The sequence below is a fragment of the Dreissena polymorpha genome, chromosome 1 (genome assembly GCF_020536995.1).
Source record: "Dreissena polymorpha isolate Duluth1 chromosome 1, UMN_Dpol_1.0, whole genome shotgun sequence".
NCBI classification, from domain to species: domain Eukaryota; kingdom Metazoa; phylum Mollusca; class Bivalvia; order Myida; family Dreissenidae; genus Dreissena; species Dreissena polymorpha.
The window spans coordinates 100,408,188-100,427,886 of record NC_068355.1 but is presented as its reverse complement, the minus strand read 5'-3'; the positions used below and the strand labels follow the sequence as shown (position 1 = coordinate 100,427,886).

At 36.5% G+C, this 19,699-nt stretch overlaps 1 protein-coding gene across 4 annotated transcripts in view; it reads left to right on the top strand.

Moving 5' to 3' along the window:
• LOC127842559 (thyroid adenoma-associated protein homolog) overlaps positions 1 to 17,664 on the top strand; it is an 82,456-nt gene extending 64,792 nt beyond the window's left edge. For all 4 annotated transcript variants that reach the window (XM_052372122.1, XM_052372131.1, XM_052372136.1 and 1 more), the window contains 13 exons: positions 309 to 431; positions 1,250 to 1,347; positions 1,690 to 1,896; positions 2,199 to 2,367; positions 3,075 to 3,184; positions 6,056 to 6,562; positions 6,786 to 6,881; positions 10,433 to 10,650; positions 11,152 to 11,271; positions 11,556 to 11,689; positions 13,055 to 13,123; positions 14,697 to 14,747; positions 16,383 to 17,664. In XM_052372122.1, coding sequence (XP_052228082.1) covers positions 309 to 431; positions 1,250 to 1,347; positions 1,690 to 1,896; positions 2,199 to 2,367; positions 3,075 to 3,184; positions 6,056 to 6,562; positions 6,786 to 6,881; positions 10,433 to 10,650; positions 11,152 to 11,271; positions 11,556 to 11,689; positions 13,055 to 13,123; positions 14,697 to 14,747; positions 16,383 to 16,730 — 2,250 coding nt within the window. In that variant the 3' untranslated portion in view covers positions 16,731 to 17,664. The remainder of the gene's footprint in view (positions 1 to 308; positions 432 to 1,249; positions 1,348 to 1,689; positions 1,897 to 2,198; positions 2,368 to 3,074; positions 3,185 to 6,055; positions 6,563 to 6,785; positions 6,882 to 10,432; positions 10,651 to 11,151; positions 11,272 to 11,555; positions 11,690 to 13,054; positions 13,124 to 14,696; positions 14,748 to 16,382) is intronic.
• The last annotated feature ends 2,035 nt before the right edge of the window (positions 17,665 to 19,699 follow it).

Here is a 19,699-nt window from a genome sequence, read left to right as displayed (position 1 = left end):
TAAACGAAAAATGTCATAAAAGCGGAAAGTGTTGTCCCTGATTAGCAGTCTGCACAACACTTTACGCACATGCATTATGCCCAGTTTTCTCAGAACACAACTCATATGTTTTAAACAATAGCTCTTACTTTCTTTATTTGATTCACTGTTCCAGTATGACACATGTCCACACAAAACTTAATGCAGATTAACAAATCTGACAATATCTCTTAAAATTTATCAAAATACATGTATATTACATTAAAAAGTTTTTTGGCAAGTAAATCACAGGATATGATACTCTGTCATTCATTATCCCTTCCTATCAGGTTCATGCCCTGAACATTCTGCGTGCCCTGTACAAGGACTCGAGACTTAAAGACGATGTTGCCCCATACGTTGCTGATGGCCTCAAGGTGGCAATACTTGGCTTCAAGTCTCCACTCTGGACAGTGAGTGGGTCAGGACATGACCAATATAATATAATGGCTTTGGACTAGATTGTTTAGCTCAGTTATTCACCTGAGTTTTATTTAATCTAATCAACCAGTCGGCATCCATTAATTTGTAATGCTGTTTTTATGGTAAACATGCAACATATCCCAATTACTGTTTCTACTTTGGGTATTCAATGGATATTTCACACATGTTTTCAGGGGTCTTTATTTGAGGTCACTGACCAAGCTGCAATTTAGCAGAATTATGACTCTTTGTATGAAGAAATTTCTGGTTATCATGCATCTACTCAATAACTCTATATATGTGAAATATCTTGATAAGGATCTTAATTGACATTCACTAACCAAGACCTTTAATTTTGACAAGCCAATAAGCATGATCATGCCACTTCTTTTCTGAGAAGTCAGTAATTCAGAATCAGTATTCATGTTTGACAGTTTTCAGCAAGTATAATATGAACTGTTTGGTCCTCATTGTCCCCTACCGGTTTCACCGGAGGGGACTTATGGTTTGGGCCCTGTGTGTCTGTCTGTCTGTCAGTCCATCACACTTTTCTGGATCCTGCGATAACTTTAAAAGTTCTTCATATATTTTTTCATGAAAATTGAAACATGGATAGATGGCAATATGGACATTATGATCGTCATTTCATTTTGTTCCTACGTCAAAAATTCTAAACAAATTAAAAAAACCAATAAAAAAAAATCTGACAATGGTGGAGCCGGTAAGGGACATATATTGCTTGGCAATAGTCTTATCATGTATTTATTTTGATGTCTGTAAACCAGCATGACAGTGATATTTCATGTAGGTGCGTAATTCTGCCACTTTGCTGATGACGGCTATGATGACTCGGGTGTTTGGAGTGAAGAGGAGCAAAGACGAGTCCACTTTATCCAGGAAAAATTGGTAACAAAACAAGCAAATTTGTTTCATGCAAAAAATTGCAGTATTGCAAATAAAGTCTGAGTAAAAAATAAATAAACATGTTGATATGTGTAAAGTGTGGCCTTAACTTAATAAATTAGGCATGTCAATAGAAACATTTATTTAGATATTGTTAAATCTTTTCCATTTATGTGCATTCAGGTGTTATGGTTGATACATCCTTGTATGGCAGTCGGTCATATTCTTAATTTAAAGATATTTAACGAATATATGTGATCATGTGATTTAAAATATATTTTCTTTTATTTAGTTCGTTCCAAATAGCAGCTACTCTTATCATTTTAAACATTCAATATTCATCAGCCAGACTGGTCGTACATTCTTCTACAACTATCCGAGCCTCTACCAATTCCTGCTCGATGAAATTGCCATGGCGACAGAAGACATTACTGATCAGCTGCACCCTGGACTGTTTCCCATTTTGATGGTGCTTGGTAGACTTTTCCCGTCTGCCATGGAGGGAACTGACACCAGTCTAAACCTCGGGGCTTTCATTCCCTTTGTGATAAGGTACACAAACAAACACAAAATTTCTAAATATGTAGGAAACTATTATATTAATGTAGTAAACGATTAAAGTGTAAAGAGTTTTAATTAATATAATTATAACTTAAATAAACATTTTACTAGATTTGTTTTTATTAACTTATTGTTTTTCAACCTTTAACTTACAAAGCAATTGATGTGCTAACATGATACCAGTGTAAAGTACACAGATTAAGAATTAAGTCTCATAAAATGTCCTTCAGGTCCAAGTACCTGTGTCTGTGAAATTGTAAAAAAAATCTTATAGGAACTATTTTCTCCATCAGGTGCAATGCAAGTCCTGTACTTAAGACACGAGAGATGGCTTCTAAAGCTCTTCAGCCATTGGTTGACAAGGATCATGTGACCAGTGTTATCAGTGACCTACTGGCCCTCTTACCATGTTCTCCATGTGATATTTTCAAACAGAACCAGATTCATGGGACCCTTCTTCAGGTACTATTTTCCATACGCTTTTCATATTTGTTTTCATAGCCAGACAAACAAAATAATTTTGTGTTGTTGTGCAAAGGTCTCAATCACATTTATGATCAGGGTATACGTGTTGATGTTTATCTAACTTTTTTATTAGCATATCTGAGCAAATATTTCATATTTTGTCTTTCATTGGATGTCCATGGTGTGTCTTCATTTACCTGGTGAACCCTATAGAGGGCATATTTATTTCCTTATCTATATGAAATGGTTGGACCAGTTGTTCTTATGATAACTCGGCTGAAAATATAACTGGGTGGAATTGGTAAAAATAGGTCACAAGGTCAGAATAAAGAAAAACCTTGTCAACAATCAAGAAGTCATAATTTTGTCTGATATTCCTTAACTTTTTAAAACTTTTTACCTTATTATGAAAATCATTCTGGTTTGTTAAAAAAAACATGTAGTCAGGAGCCAGAGAAATTTTCTATATATAGCTATAACAACTCCATGTGAACATTCTTGAAGTAACAAAATATCAATTGTATTGAAATAATTAAATCCGAAATCACAAAGATATTAACCAGCGTGTGAATAATGTTTTGTGACGTGATAAAGGGAAATTAAGCCTTTCAAAACACTTCAGCAGGAGTTTAAACTTTGTCTTGTCCTATACCGCTATGTGATTAAAATGCAAATTTAGTAGCCCCTCTGTATTTACATCGCAGTTGAATCAGATAATGCGGACAGTGCCAATGCTGACACCGTCTATAAAGTCCAGTGTTGAGGACCTCATCCAAGGATGGTGGTCTCACAGAATGCACATGATCATCTCAAGGTAGGGCTGTAAAATCTCTACGAAAATGGCTTTGAAATAACTGCCACATTACCAAAGAATTGTGGAATAATGCAATTGAAGGCTTGATTGAATATTCTCAGATTTTATATTAAGCTGTTTTTGCTTTGAAAACTTTAGTTTGCTTTGCACAGAAAGAGCAAAGATATGTGTTTGTTGAAAACAAGCTTGTTTTTTGTGTGTTCTATTTCAATTCTTCTAATAGAATCATAGACATTTGTATCATATGTACTTTTTGTTCCACAAAGTGTGTATATTCTTCTGAAGCAAAAACAATATTAAGTATGTATTTTCCATTCCTTTACATTGTCACGCTTTCAAATTTCTTTTACATTTAGAAATAATGTTAAATACTGCAAAAAAAAATTCATTGTTGGCATGTTTTTTTTAAATGACTATTTTGTAAATGTTAAAATTAGTGGATTTCTGAATGAGGCAACAAAAACAAATCTTGGGAATGTGTGTCAATAATTTTCCAATTTGCAGGGCCATAGATAACAAGCGTACTTGCGTTATTACACAATTAAAATAACCAAAAACGTAATTGAATTCAAAATAAAGCATACAAAAACGCAAATACAAATTTAATAACATTATTTCCGTAAAAAACCGTGCGTCACGAAACGCAATTCTTACAAACACCGGGCGTATTTTTTAGACTGGTTATTTTCCGTACAAAAATGTACCGCATAGTTTATAGGGGGCACACTACAGTTTTTCACAAATCGGCTACTGGCTGCCGGGGTGGGGGCACTGTCCGTCCTCACTGCTGACACCTTTACACTTGAAATCATACAAAACATATCTTCAGTATTGTTGGGGTATGTCTTCCAAAAAATACATGGACAGCCATGGTGCACCCACTTACTCTATATTTTTATCATGGAAAATCAGCCAATTTGGGGGTCTGAATGTCACCTGTTTTCGCGGCCATTCTGTGATTTTCAACACAAATTTACCACTTAACTGCAAATGCCAGTTCATTAAACAATTAATGTTTTACTGCATCACTAACCAAGTAATTGACAGACACCAAGAATCCTAGGGTCATCCACGTGGTTTTTCACAGAAATTCAGTTGAGTGGAGGCACCTTTTAAATTCATGCAAAATTAGCCTTCGGAGCTAGAAACCAGCATGTACGTATTTCATGACCTTGGCACCCCAGCAGAGACACTGGCTATGCACTGGACACATTTTCGAATTCACTAAGCATGCATTTCAAACCACCACCACTCAAATTTGATACTTTAAACTTGTAAAACATTATTATTGCTGCTCAGTTTCATTGTATCCCTATTTATTAGAATTTTCTCCCCTGCCAATTTGACACTAAGGCTAAAAACTGTATAGTGCTACCTATATGTCATCCAATGAAGAAAAGAAGCAGTCTTTCCAGCGGTTATCAATCTTTGAGGTAGTATTGTTATTATTTTTAGACCTTTCTGATTTCTACTTTCATTTTCAAGGTATTAACTCAAAATGACCCGAAAACGGGGTGCATCGCTTTGAACAGCCATAACTTTATCAATTGTGCAGTGATTTGCACGAACTCGGTCTTATTGATATTATTCAACGCAAAAATGAATGAACTTTGATCGGAAATTCAGTAATTGTTTATTGTTATGTACAGATACCTTTTTAAATTCCATTTTTATAAATAATATAGTAACCTTAGTAGATTTTTATTATGTTATATATGTAAATCCCTAAATTACCCAATTGAGTTAAAAAACCGGGGGTGAAAAACCCAATTAAGCTCAAAAGTAGGGGGTGAAAATTTTTGCTAAAACTCTATTGAAAAACACTATTGTTTCAAAAACAGGGGGTGCATTACCCAATATACCCCAAAAGTTATCTATAGCCCTGAATTTGTTTGAAATAATATGTTTATCACATGGCAATTAATTAGTCCATTGTCATGAGATAGTTACTGGGCTGGTTTAATGCATGTCAATCAATTATAACACACATTTTGTCATCTTAAAATTACATTTGTTGTCTTCCATTTGCTGTGGCTCTTTAAAAAAACACACAAAGAAGCAATAAACCCACTGTGTGTAAAGGGTGTTAACAATTAGTGCTTATTTTTATTACTATTATACCTAAACGAAGTTAAGAGTATTGATACAGCCTTACTGCAATAGCGTTTTACAGATAATCTCAAGTGTAAAGCAAAAGTGTCTGGATTGCAAAACAGACACAAGATGTCTGCGTGGATTTCATTGAGTATTATTGTATTTCATGCCTACACTAATTCAGGCTTAAAACATATAAACATGGGGAATAATCTATTGTTGGGATCTTTATGGATTGGTAAACCCACACAATCAACACAAACTCATGTACAACGTACAATAGTGGTTTTCCAGAATGTGATGGGTTATGAGCATTTAACAGGGATTAGGAGTTCTATGTATTATAGGAAACAACCCCCGCTGTGGTTAAATGGCCATAAATCAGAATGACAGGATCTGTCTGATTGGACTTAAACTGATGATATTCCGAACAAGCAGATCTCTGGCAAAACTGCTTTATGCGTGTGCTTAAAGTTTTGTCCGACATTAGCATGTAATCGAATACAACCATGTCTTCCTTGAACAAAAATTCATTTTAAGTGGAAAGTGTCTTCCCTGATTAGCCAATGCTGACAGTAATGCAGCCCGAAGTTAGGCTTTAGCTATGAAATGAGAACTTAATGTGAGTATGCTGTGGTAAGAATCAGGACTTCTTTCTGCATGGTTTGTCAGCTAGTTTAACATCTCTATGTCTTAGTGAATGAAAAGGTTTTCTGGTACCAGGTTAGACTACGTTTTGCACAAGAAACTAAATTAAATTGAATAGTTTTCTCTTAGACAGAACAGTTGTCTGCTGACAAGGAAAGAAGCCCTGGAAGTGACATCATCCATTCTTCATTTCTATAGCTACCAGAACCATCTCCAGACATGTCTCATGAGGACACTGTTTGTGGAGGCTGTCACCGGGGGAAACGGTTTCTATGACAAAGGTTCTCCAGGCCTATGGGCTTTCCAGTCGACCGTATGTAGGCTTTACATGAAACACTCTGTGATGAACAAGATTAGTACCAGTCATACATCACATGGTAATGAAGATCATAATGCCAAAAATTATAGCAATCACAAAGATGTTGTTGTTGTTTTTCTGAAGTCCAGCATGTATGAAGTGCGGCAGACAGCTCTGGAGCAATTGCTTGGGATGTTTGGGTCTTTGGATGGCCAGGAGGGAGACATGAAGGGATGTGGGGAGAGGGTTTTGGTAGCCTGTGATGACAAAATGTATGCTGCTCTGGGTCGGATGGTGGTGACAGAATCTCATGAAGTCTGCATGGAGCTCTTATTTAGGTACCAGTTCTGATACAGATAGGATGTGACATTTATTGTCATCTAATTCCATATTTTATTAAGTAAGTTAATGAACCTTTCATATTTAATTGAGCAGCAAAGCATGCATCATTTACCCAGATTAGTTTGTGTTGTTTATATTAAAATAATGTTATATATGCTTGCATGAATGTAAACAATCGAATAAATATATTGCCTTTTGAGTGATATAATGCTTACACAGGTTGCTGACCCTACTGCCAGTTCCAAGTTCATCTTCCCCCGATATGGTCGGTGATCAGCTGCTCTCCTGCATTGACAAAATAGCTGATTTCACTGGGTAATGTTTCATGGCAATTTTAGAAATTTATCTTGAGAGTTTATTAAAAGAAAACTTCTTTTTATTTTGCTTGGTCTGTTAATTTAGCTACCTTATTTTTTAGTCTATTTGCTGTAGTTAATTGACTATTGTAAACCGCAAATCGAAAAGACGTCTTGTTGGTTAAGTGTAAACAAATGCCCGGATGTAGTAGTATTTTCGGAAGACAAAATTGATAAGATTATAAAGATTGAATTTTCTAATTCTTACAATTTTTCACAAAGAAACTTAAAAAAAAAAATTGTTTCTGAGAATTTTTCTAAAACCATTTATTGTGAATTTTCGGAAGACAATTTTTAGTGGAAAAAAAAAGCTCTTAAAAAATAAAACAAATTTATTTCGTTAAAAAAATCCTTTTTTTCGCAAATGCTAATTAACTTTTACAAGAGGCGGTAAACAGGGATAGTCATTATGCTGATGTCTATGCTGTCGCAGGTATTTTTGGACGTTTTATACCCTTTATTACTTGTATTAATTTTTTTAATACGGCTCACTTTCCAGCCATATCAGCAAGAAATTTACAAGCGTTTATTTCATATTAATATTTGCTATATATCTCAACTTTATTTAAAAATTTAACAAAGGTAATAAAAGGTATACAACGGCAAAAAAATAACTGTCTCTGCATGGATGTCTCCATCTTGACTATCACATGATTACCCTTTCTGTTTGCTAGAGATTTTATGTTTTGCTTCCAAAGATAATAGTTTGCTTGGCACAGTGGTAGCCTATTAGCTTACCAATCATGATGACACAGATTCACATACAGGCAGTGGCTGTGATTTTTAAACTTTTTTTCTTCTAATTTTTTTTTTAAGTCTATTTAAAAAAAAATGTAAGTAATCATTTCTTATGACATTTTAAAAAAATGACAATATCTGATAACAATTCCTCTAAAAGTGTGAATGGGAGCAAGATTTTGATTAAATTTTCATAGTTCAACAACTTGCTTGATTTATACCATAATTGAAATCAATATGGTCCTAACATTGTTTGCTAACCTTTCGCATCCCCAGTTATGTGTTCTTTACAAAGTGAATCTTGTCATATTTATCCCCACGCTTTTTGAAAAAAAGGTGGGGATATTGTGGTTATCTCCGCCGTCCGTCCGTCCGTCCGTCTGTCTGTCTGTCTGTCTGTCTGTCCGTCCGTCCTGGCCACTATCTCCTCCTACACTAAAAGCACTAGAACCTTGAAACTTACACACATGGTAGCTATGAGCATATGTGCGACCCTGCACTATTTGGAATTTTGATCTGACCCCTGGGTCAAAAGTTATAGCGGTTGGGGTGGGGCCGCGTCAGAAATTATCACTCATTTTTTTAGGTTATTTTACATTTACTTCTTTATTTCTACACCGATTCACTTCAAATTGATACTGGACCTCTCTTATAACAATACGGTCAATCTCAACCATGCATGGCCCCATTCCCAACCCTGGGGCGCCCCGCCCACATAGGCCACACCCACCAAAAATTTCCATTTACTATAATTTTTTCATTTCTACACGGATTCACTTCAAATTGATACTGAACTTTTGTTATGACATTAGGGTCAATCTCAACTATGCATGGCCCCAATCCCAACCCTGGGGCGCCCGCCCACATAGGCCACACCCATCAAAAAATTCCATTTACTATAATTTTTTCATTTCTACACGGATTCACTTCAAATTGATACTGAACTTCTCTTATGACATTAGGGTCAATCTCAACTATGCATGGCCCCATAACCAACCCTGGGGCCCCGCCCACATAGACCACACCCACCCAAAATTGCCTTTACTATAATTTCTTCATTTCTACACCGATTCACTTCAATTGATATTGAACTTCTCTTATGACTATACAGTCAATCTCAACTATGCATGGCCCCATTACCAACCCTGGGGCGCCCCGCCCACATAGACCACACCCACCCAAAATTGCCTTTTACTATAATTTCTTCATTTCTACACCGATTCACTTCAAATTGATACTGAACCTCTCTTATGACAATACGGTCAATCTCAACTATGCATGGCCCCATTACCAACCCTGGGGCCCCGCCCACATAGACCACACCCACCCAAAATTGCCATTTACTATAATTTCTTCTTTTCTACACCGATTCACTTCAAATTGATACTGAACTTCTCTTATGACAATATGGTCAATCTCAACTATGCATGGCACAATTACCAACCCTGGGGCGCCCTGCCCACATATGTCACACCCACCCAAAATTGCCTTTTACTATAACTTCTTCATTTCTACACCAATTCACTTCTAATTGATGATGAACTTCTCTTATGACAATACGGTCAATCTCAGCTATGCATGGCCCCATTACCAACCCTGGGGCACACCTAGGTCAAACATTCGGCGTGGGGATACGCGTCGGCCTCTGCCGCGCCATTTCTAGTTGATTTTGAGATAACATACTTTTTCGATGATTTTATAAATGGGGTACGTTACTTTAAGTAACGGATAGATAATTATATTGTTTTTCGCAGAAAACTGTCGATTTTTAAGGGCTGCAATATCATTTAACTTTGTGACAGCTAACATTTACCTTGCGACTTTGGGCAGTAAGAGTGGGGTGGGGGTCAAATTACAGTATTTTGATTTTACTTCTGCACATTATGGTGCATATTATTTGAATTAATTGAATAATTTGAATATGGATTAAGAAACTTCAGAACATGAGCTCCAAAATACAGCGTGCATGTAATATTTTGTGTATGTAACGAAGTTGTTAAATATAACAACAACAACAACAAAGTGTTCTTATCTGCTTAAATGAAAATAAGCGATAGTAACAGTATAATGAATAGTAACAAACATAACACAAAAAACAAAGATAAAACTTTGACCTTAACTTCCGTATGAAAAATTCGTTCAGTCTCCTAAATAGTAATGATGTAATGATAAAGCTAATTAAAATCCGGGCATGCTGGGAAATTTGTCTTCTGCTAAAATGTCTTCTGCTAAATTTCTAAAATCAGCATTTTCTTCAACTTTTTTCAAAGAATACTATCAGAATAGCAAACAGTTTGGATCCTGATGAGACGCCACGTCATCTGGATCCAAACTGTTTGCAAAGGCCTTCAAAATCCGGTTCCAGCGCTCAAAGGGTTAAAATCCGGGCATTTGTTTGCTCGCAAATTACCAAGCTGTATTCATACATATTTCCAATTTATCAATGATAAAGGATAGTTTGCAATATTTCACCACTTCTTGTTTCATTTATTTGTACTTATTCCAAAAAAAGGTCTTTCTGATAGCATTTTAGATTTTAATTCAGTCAACTGTTACTTCAGCATAAACTCCCCGTCACTAAAAATATAAAAAATGTTTTCAATAAATAACATTACATTCGCTTGAGATATTGTGCTGTAATTTGACTTTACAGTCATTGCCTGGGCAAAAAATATATCAGCCTGCTTTCTTTTGAGAGCTCATATAAAATGATTTACAAGATTTACTATGTAATACATCTGCACTATTTATATTCAATCCAATCCATTGTAGCAATGACAAAGTGCTGGCAGCCCTTCTGGGTTACACAGGGGCGCTGTTAAGTGCACTGTTCTGCAAGGGTATGGAGAGTGCGAGGGCTAGAGACGTTACCAGGAAGTGGGTGGATATGATGCAAGGGTATACCTCCTGCCTGGACACAGACACTGATATCCTGTTCAGCTGTGCTCAGTCACTGAGATGCGTGGCCAAACATTTACTGAGGCATGCTGGTCAGTGAAGTAATGGTGGCACCTTCTTTACCAAGAGGTCTTGTTCATATAGTGGTATTGTCTTATGATCTTTGAGTCATAAATTTTTGTTTTGATTGGTTATTGGCGTATACTTCCTTTTGCAATATTGAATATAGCAACTTGATATTTGGCATGCATGTGTATCTCATAACGCTGCACATTTTGAGTGGTGAATGGTCAAGGTCAAAGTCATCCTTCAAGGTAAAAAGTAAAAAATACAATCCAAGGGAAGTAATAAGTTTTTAAAGGGAGATAATATCTCAACCAGCCAAATGATATATTGAAATTTTATTTCAGAGCGGCGCAATAGGGCGCATTGTGTTTCAGAAAAACACATCTCTTGGTTGTATTTAGTTGCTGTTCGAATCTTTATCAGCAAAGTAATTTTCATACATATTTCGTTACTTTAAGCAATTAATCCTTACAATTCAAATGTGTATGAATATTTTTGCAAAAATTATCGTGTCTATTTGATTGCAGATTTCCAGTTGGTGTGTGATGTGTTCAAGTGTACACTTGACTTGCTACAAGCAGAGGACCTCAATGTAAGGGAAACCACTGCAGGCATTGCAGATATGACATCATCTGGTGCTCTTTCAGGTAAACTCCACCTATTAACAGCTAATTAATTGTAGTAAGCCCTGATGTCTATTGCCTTGAATTTAACCTTCTCCTCTTCTCAGTAACTTCAACGGTCAGGCATTTAATATTTTGTTTGACATCCTTTGGTGGTCTTCTAATAACTTTTTTTCAGATCAGGCTTATGAGTTCACAATAGACCATGCCTAATTTCAGGGGAACAATCTAGTTCCAGCTTGGCCCTCTTGTTACTTTTATTGCATGTTTGTTCATGCTGCATTGCATTAGTGTCAAACCTGTTCCAGTCTCAGTACAGCCTGTGGCTGCAGAGCAGATGTTACTGCAGTGCTGGCAGGATGAAGCAAGGGCCAGGGGAAGACAACTGGAGTTTGTACACGCTCTCCTGTCTGTGGTGTGTCAGATCAAAACACAGAATCAGGTACAGCAGCCTCAGGAATTAAGACAAATGAGCATGGTCATGAAAAAAGTGGGTCTAATACCATATGTGGCAAGCAGTGCCCCAGAGCAGCCTGCACATTTCTGCAATCTGGTCAGGAGCTTCCCTGTAGCTGTAAAGTCTTGCACAGCTCGGGCATCTCATAAGGTAACAAAGCTCCTGAACAGAGTGCTTGAATGCGCAGTCCAACATAAGAACAATTTTGGGATGACCAGATCTAATCATTTTTTATCAACCAACCTTGATGAAACTTTGGTTACAGCAAGTCTGCTTTAAGTAGCTTGGGGTGACATTGTTTCAGGCCAGTTAATTCAAGGTTTCAGTTACTAAAAATAGTTTTTATGCCCCTGGATCGAATGATGGGGGTATATTGTATTTGGTCTGTCTGGCTGTCATTGTATGTGTCTGTCATGGTATGTGTCACAAAACTTTAACCTTGGTCAAAACTTTTGCAATATTGATGATAGCATCTTGATATTTGGCATGAATTTGTATCTCATGGAGCTGCACATTTTGAGTGGTGAAAGGTTAAGGTCATCCTTCAAAGACAAATGTAAAAAAAAAGTGGCGCATTAGTGGGCATTGTGTTTCTGACAAACACATCACTTGTTTCTCAATGGATTAAGTTTGGATGGGGATATTTTTTTTGAAGGTAGCTTGCAGACACATTCAAAACTAAGAAAAGCGGTCAGTGAAGTAAAGTGACTGTTGTCCACAAGTGACCCCTGTTTTCGGATCACCACTTTTTAGAGGGTTGGTCAGCTGTTATTATTGCCATACCTTTACCCCACCCAGTCGTTTGAAAGCAGTGTAAAACAAACACTCATTGCCGATAACTTAGCATAAAAACACGACTTATGTTGAATAATACATAATATCTTATTAATTGATTTAATTTCATATTTTTAAACTAAATCTATGACTTTATCAATAATAGTATGATTATTTTCACATGCATCTCATTTGTTCAGTAATAAAAGGTTTTCACTTGTCCTTAACATCACATCCGAACAATAATAAAAAGCGGATTTGCTGTCATAAACTGAAAGTACTATGTAACTGTATTGTTCTCATTCAAATTAAAAGACGCTAAAATCGTGTAGAAATTTATTCCTATGCAAACATCACACAAACAGCATTTTTATTCAAACAACCTCATACAAAACACAAACATTCATTCATTCTTTATTTAAAAAAACAAAGCACATCATGCACAAAAGACGTCCAGGGGGGAGTCCAGACTGACCGCTGTCTGCCATTGACCATTATTCTCAAGTGATTGTTGGGTGTAATCTCTGAAAATGTCAACTGTTTGCTTTTGCTGTTTGTAGCTATAATCTGTTTCAGGTTTTCGAGGAGAGGTTGTTTGATAAAGGGGAGGTAAACTCCTACTGGGACGAGATCAGAGTCCTGATGGTAAGCACAGCTTTGTGATAGTTGTCTGCTGTGTGTCAGTTGTTGTTGTCTAACATCAAATGTTCGTTGTTTAGCTTTTTGCATTTATATGTTGAAAACTTCAAAAATAAGTTGAGATTTTACATTTATTTATCTATTTAAAACATTCTACATTAAACCAAGAACAAAATGTTGTTATTGAATATGCAATTGACTGTCTTTTTATCCCCCGCCAGAGGCGGAGGGATATTGTTTTGGCGTTGTCCGTCCGTCCGTCTGTCCGGCCGGCCGGCACTTTTGTGTCCAGAGCCATATCTTGGAAGTGCTTTGGCGGATTTCATTGAAACTTGGTATGAGTATATATAGCATAAGAGGATGATGCACGCCAAATGGCATTGTACACCATCTGTTAAAAACAGAGTTATGGCCCTTTGTATCTTGAAAAAATGCTTTTTACTATAGGCACTTTTGTGTCTGGAGCCATATCTTGGAAGTGCTTTGGCGGATTTCATTGAAACTTGGTTTGAGTATATATATGCATAAGAGGATGATGCACGCCAAATGGCATTGTATACCATCTGTTAAAAACAGAGTTATGGCCCTTTGTATCTTGAAAAAATGCTTTTTACTATAGGCACTTTTGTGTCCGGAGCCATATCTTGGAATTGCTTTGGCAGATTTAATTGAAACTTGGTACAAGTATATATCCCTTGCCAGAGGCGGAGGGATATTGTTTTGGCGCTGTCCGTCCGGCTGTCCGTCACTTTTGTGTCCAGAGCCATATCTTGGCAGTGCTTTTGCAGATTTCATTGAAACTTGGTATGAGTATATATATTGATAATAGGATGATGCACGCCAAATGGCATTGTACACCATCTGATAATAACAGAGTTATGGCCCTTTGTATCTTCAAAAAAATGCTTTTTTAGTGTCAAATATAATACTTTTGTGTCCAGAAGTATATAGGCGGGGGATATCAATTCAACAAATTTGCTTGTTTTAAAAATGCCTCGGATGTGAGTATCGCGTTCTTCATGAAAAATATTGTCTGTTTGCCGGTCAGCTCAGTAAGTTGAGCGCTAGACTACAAAAAGAGGATTTCTGTTTGGATCTCAGGCCTGGCCACTTAACTTGTATGGTGATTTGCCATGGAATCCTTTCTATGGCCATTTTCCCCTAACTGTTATTCAAGTAAGGCAGTTTTCAGTAAATGGAATAAGTATGTGCACTAAGTACTGGTAAACCAGCTAGCCATACAAACGTTTGTAATGGTTTTCTGACTGCCTCAATATGTCTGGAATAATGTAGACAATTGCGGAAAAAAAATAAAAATAACAAACAATTCATCTGAAAAGGAAAACATACAGCATTCAAATTATTAAGAACTAAAATTAAAAAATGTCATGTATGATGATAGCCTTGTTCTCGTGTATAACACTTTTGATGACTCTGGTGACCACAATTAACTGGGATATGATATTATCCCCATTACATTTTAATGGTCAATTATAGAGGGGCGGGTTGATGATGTAGGTTTAATGTGGAAGGTTCCTAAAAGTAACAATCATTGAATGATGTTATTCTTGTGTTTTAGGCAGTTAGTTCTTCAATAAGCCAGTGCCTAGGACAGATGGACAATAATATGGTAACATTCATTACATAACATTTTAACAATATACATCAAACGGTTTACAAGTTAGTTGATCTAAATGAATTTTCTCTGGGCTACATAATATTTATGCCCCCCTTGGAAGAATAGGGGGTATATTGTTTTGCTCATGTCGGTCCATATGTCGGTATGTCCGTATGTCCGTCCACCAGATGGTTTCCGGATGATAACTCAAGAACGCTTAGGCCTAGGATCATGAAACTTCATAGGTACATTGATCATGACTCGCAGATGACCCCTATTGATTTTGAGGTCACTAGGTCAAAGGTCAAGGTCACACTGACCTGAAATTGTAAAATGGTTTTCGGATGATAACTCAAGAACGCTTATGCCTAGGATAATGAAACTTAATAGGTAGATTGATCATGACTCGCAGATGAACCCCATTGATTTTCAGGTCACTAGGTCAAAGGTAAAGGTCACGGTGACCCGAAATAGTAAAATGGTTTTCAGATGATAACTCAAGAACGCTTATGCCTAGGATCATGAAACTTCATAGGTAGATTGATAATGACTGGCAGATGACCCCTATTGATTTTCAGGTCACTAGGTCAAAGGTCACGGTGACCCCAAATATTAAAATGGTTTCCGGATGATAACTCAAGAACGCTTAGGCCTAGGATCATGAAACTTCATAGGTACATTGATCATGACTCGCAGATGACCCCTATTGATTTTCAGGTCACTAGGTCAAAGGTCAAGGTGACCCGAAATAGTAAAATGGTTTCCGGATGATAACTCAAGAACGCTTATGCCTAGGATCATGAAACTTGATAGGTAGATTGATCATGACTCGCAGTTGACCCCTATTGATTTTCAGGTCACTATATCAAAGGTCAAGGTCACGGTGACCCGAAATAGTAAAATGGTTTCCAGATGATTACTCAAGAACGCTAATGGCTACGATCATGAAACTTCATAGGTACATTAATCATGACTCGCAGATGACCCCTATTGATTTTGAGGTCACTAGGTCAAAGGTTAAGGTCATGGTGACCCGAAATAGTAAAATTGTTTCCGGATGATAACTCAAGAACGCTTATGCCTAGAATCATGAAACTTCATATGTACAATAACATTGATCATGACTCGCAGATGACCCCTATTGATTTTCAGGTCACTAGGTCAAAGGTCACGGTCACGGTGACCCAAAATAGTAAAATGGTTGTAGGATGATTACTGAAGAACGCTTATGCCTAGGATCATGAAACTTGATAGGTAGATTTATCATGACTCGCAGATGATCCCTATTGATTTTCAGGTCACTAGGTAAAAGGTCAAGGTCACGGTGACCAGAAATAGTAAAATGGTTTCCGGATGATAACTCAAGAATGCTTATGGCTAGGATCATGAAACTTCATAAGTACATTGATCATGACTCGCAGATGACCCCTATTGATTTTGAGGTCACTAGGTCAAAGGTCAAGGTCACAGTGACAAAAACATATTCACACAATGGCTGTCACTACAAAGAGAGCCCATATTTATTTTTTGTTACATTCCATTTATATGAGCAAATATTGTCCAAATATAAATGTGAAAGTGTTCACTGTTGTGTGTTTCTCAAAGTTGCCCAGTTTAAACAAATTGTAAATGTACATTTATTTACAGGAAAGCCTGTCCACAGAAGTCAGTGACCTAAAACAGTCAATTCATGACGTCATATTAGCATTCCTATCTCAAAGTGAGGCAGCTACTGTTACTAGGGAGACACTCAATCTTGCCACCATTCTTGTGAACCCTCAGCACTATCAGAAACATGTGGTCAGCTTGTACAAGACCAGTGTTGTGTGTAAAGTACAGACTGCTTTATTTCCAGGAGAGAAATCTTTAGCTTCATTAGGGCAGGATGTTATATCCAATTTAAAACAGGCAATAAGTGTCAACGCACTACCACAAATTGTTCGTCAGGGCTGTGTTCAGACAGCTCCCCTTGAAACACCAAAAGAAAGTCCTTAAATTAATAAAATTACTTAAGACTTGTATGATAACTTGTGTTTGGCAGATTAAAGCTGTTATTTAATAAGCGATGTATTTGCGATTGTTTTAGAAACGGTAAGTTTGTACTTAATATGATACAGTGCATTTAAGAACGTGCAGTTGTTTACTGTACAGCTGCCCGAAAATCTTTAGAACTATTTTCAAAACATTTGCTCTGCCCATAATTTTTACAGAATAAACCTTACTTTATCCCCCTGGTTAATTATAGGAAACATGCTGTGTGTCATGTTAGAGTCATACATACATTTCATTCACCTGAGTTAATTGTGTTGCTTTCATTAGCGGATTTGTATGAATTATATAAAAATAAAACTAGTGTAAAATGTATTGCATAGCAGTTAGTGTACTTAGAATTTACAGTCGCCATTATATAATACACTAATGCCAGTGACATTATGCTTTGATCAACATTTGTCAAATTTCTCAACTAATAGCTGTGTTGATGAATCTTGCCAACAAGTTTACAATTTTAGCACTATGTTATATTTTAGACAGTTTGTGTTTAAGTCGTTCGTATTAGACCTTCTGTGTTGATCATTTACATATATATGAACCGAAGTTAATGACCAACCTGCTACAAACATCAACATACTCGAGTTTTATACCAACCAATTGCAAAACTCCACTATATAAAAACCCTTTTTTCCCTAAGACAATAATATTGTGGAACAATCTTGAAGAAAGCGTTGTGCGTGCAGACACAGTAGACAGTTTCATGTCAACTGTCTAACAGTGGGACTATCTCCCTCTCTTCTGTTGCGCCGAGGCTGAAAGATCTAGATATTTGGTCTCTGTAATTGGTTCAACCATCCACTCTATGTTTTCTCCATAGCCGTTTTTCCACAATTTTATGTCGTAGACTTTCTCCTACTTAAATACAAAATGATGTTTTTGCTGTTTTACATTTTCATTGTCACGAAGGGAGGAATATAGTGATCACATCATCCGTCCGAAAGGCTGTCTGTACGTCCCCTCTAACCTAAGTGCGTGTGCATTCAGGTTTGCTTGTTCGAAGAATAACCCATAAGTTTTTAAGGGATTCAAATGATACTTCCAATTGTAGAGGGTTTTTACAGAAAAAATGCAACGACAGAAACTTGTTTTCCATTGTATAACTTCATAGGTATTAAAGGGGTTTAAAATGAAACCAAACGTTATTGATTGAGGGGAAGTGCAGAGCGCAGGAAACAACTCACTTCGACGAGTTGACGATTGACGTCTTACGCACCTACGTGGTTTAGACTCCGCCCACTGGTTGGCTAAAGGCGGTGGTGTTCATATAGGCGCATATAATGAATACAGTAGATTCCACTTAATTGAATATCGCATAATCAAACAATCAGTTTAATTGAATAGAAATTAAAAACACCAAACCATTTGCATCTCTTCCCATTGTAAAAACTCCGCATATTCTGATAGGAAATATGGCATATTCCAGTTAATTGGATAGCTAATTATCCAGCAAAGAATCTCATAAATCTCCAAGGATACGCATCGTATAAACCTACACAACTGCATCACAGTTAAATCATATCTAAACATGATGTCGAACAAACGAAAACGCAACGATCACAGCCTTGCTGACAAATATGAATTGTGTGCATTAATTCCTATGCAATTTTTTAATTCTAAAATATTGAAAAAGCATATTTTTTATTCACAATATGTCAATATATTTGTTCATTAACACTAATTGGTGTATAAAAGATACCTTTTTAAAAAAACATGAATTGAAAACGTTTATGCTTGTATTGATTGTGCTTGTCTGACAGTAAACTACCCCGGTAAATAGTAACACAATATTTATTATGTTACCACAAAGATCTTTGTAGCTAGCTTATGCATCTTTGCAACCATTTGTTCTACCTTTATCGAAAATTAAATAAAGTACAAAAAAGTGGAAACGATCATACATCCTTCAAATCCCTAAATAGAAGACATAATTGGTGAAAAACTATACATGTATTGGGTCAAGATGGACATCCATATTGAAATCAACCAATATGCGCTGTCTGGAATAGATAAAATCAATCTTCGACATACGAGTATCTTGTATCCTATATTGACGTCGGTGTAAACCTACATATAAGAAAGTACAATCACTCTGGCAAAGTCACAGATCTGTGTACTGTAAGATACCAAGCTGCTTGTGTAAGACCTGATAAATCAAAGTCACATTTAAGAACGAAACTGCCCTATTTGTTTAGATTGGATAAAGCACTAAAAAGAACATAGAGTTCTTTCGTTAAGCCGTCCATTATTGTAGGTGTGGATGCATCAATTGATACTTCATCATTTGATTAACTTGTTAAGGTGAATGTTTTCAAACTCTGTAAATATATATTCTAAAACATTGTTTGAAGAGGCTACCTGCAACAAAGGACAAGGGGCGGTAAGGGTCGTTATTCGCCTTTCTTCAAATGTTTTTGAATGCACTTTCAACAGAAAGTGCATAGATTTGTCTTTAAAAAATATTCTCAATGCAGGCATTTGTTGGTAATATTTTATCTACGCTCCCAGGCAAAGATGCTCATTTTTTTTACTATTTTGAAGTCGTTTAACGTTGCTTTATATCGCTATCACTCAGCTGCAAAGATGAAGATGGATATATCCGCTTCTATCATTTGATAAGCATTAAGATGATCAAACATGTGAAAAATGATTTAATTCATTTTCGAAAAATGATTTAAAAACAAGGGCTGTTTGTAAAACATGCATGCCCCCCATATGGGCTGTCAGTTGTAGTGGCAGCCATTGTGTGAATACGTTTTTTGTCACTGTGACCTTGACCTTTGACCTAGTGACCTGAAAATAAATAGGGGTCATCTGCCAGTCATGATCAATGTACCTATGAAGTTTCATGATCCTAGGCGTAAGCATTCTTGAGTAATCATCCGGAAACCATTTTACTATTTCGAGTCACTGTG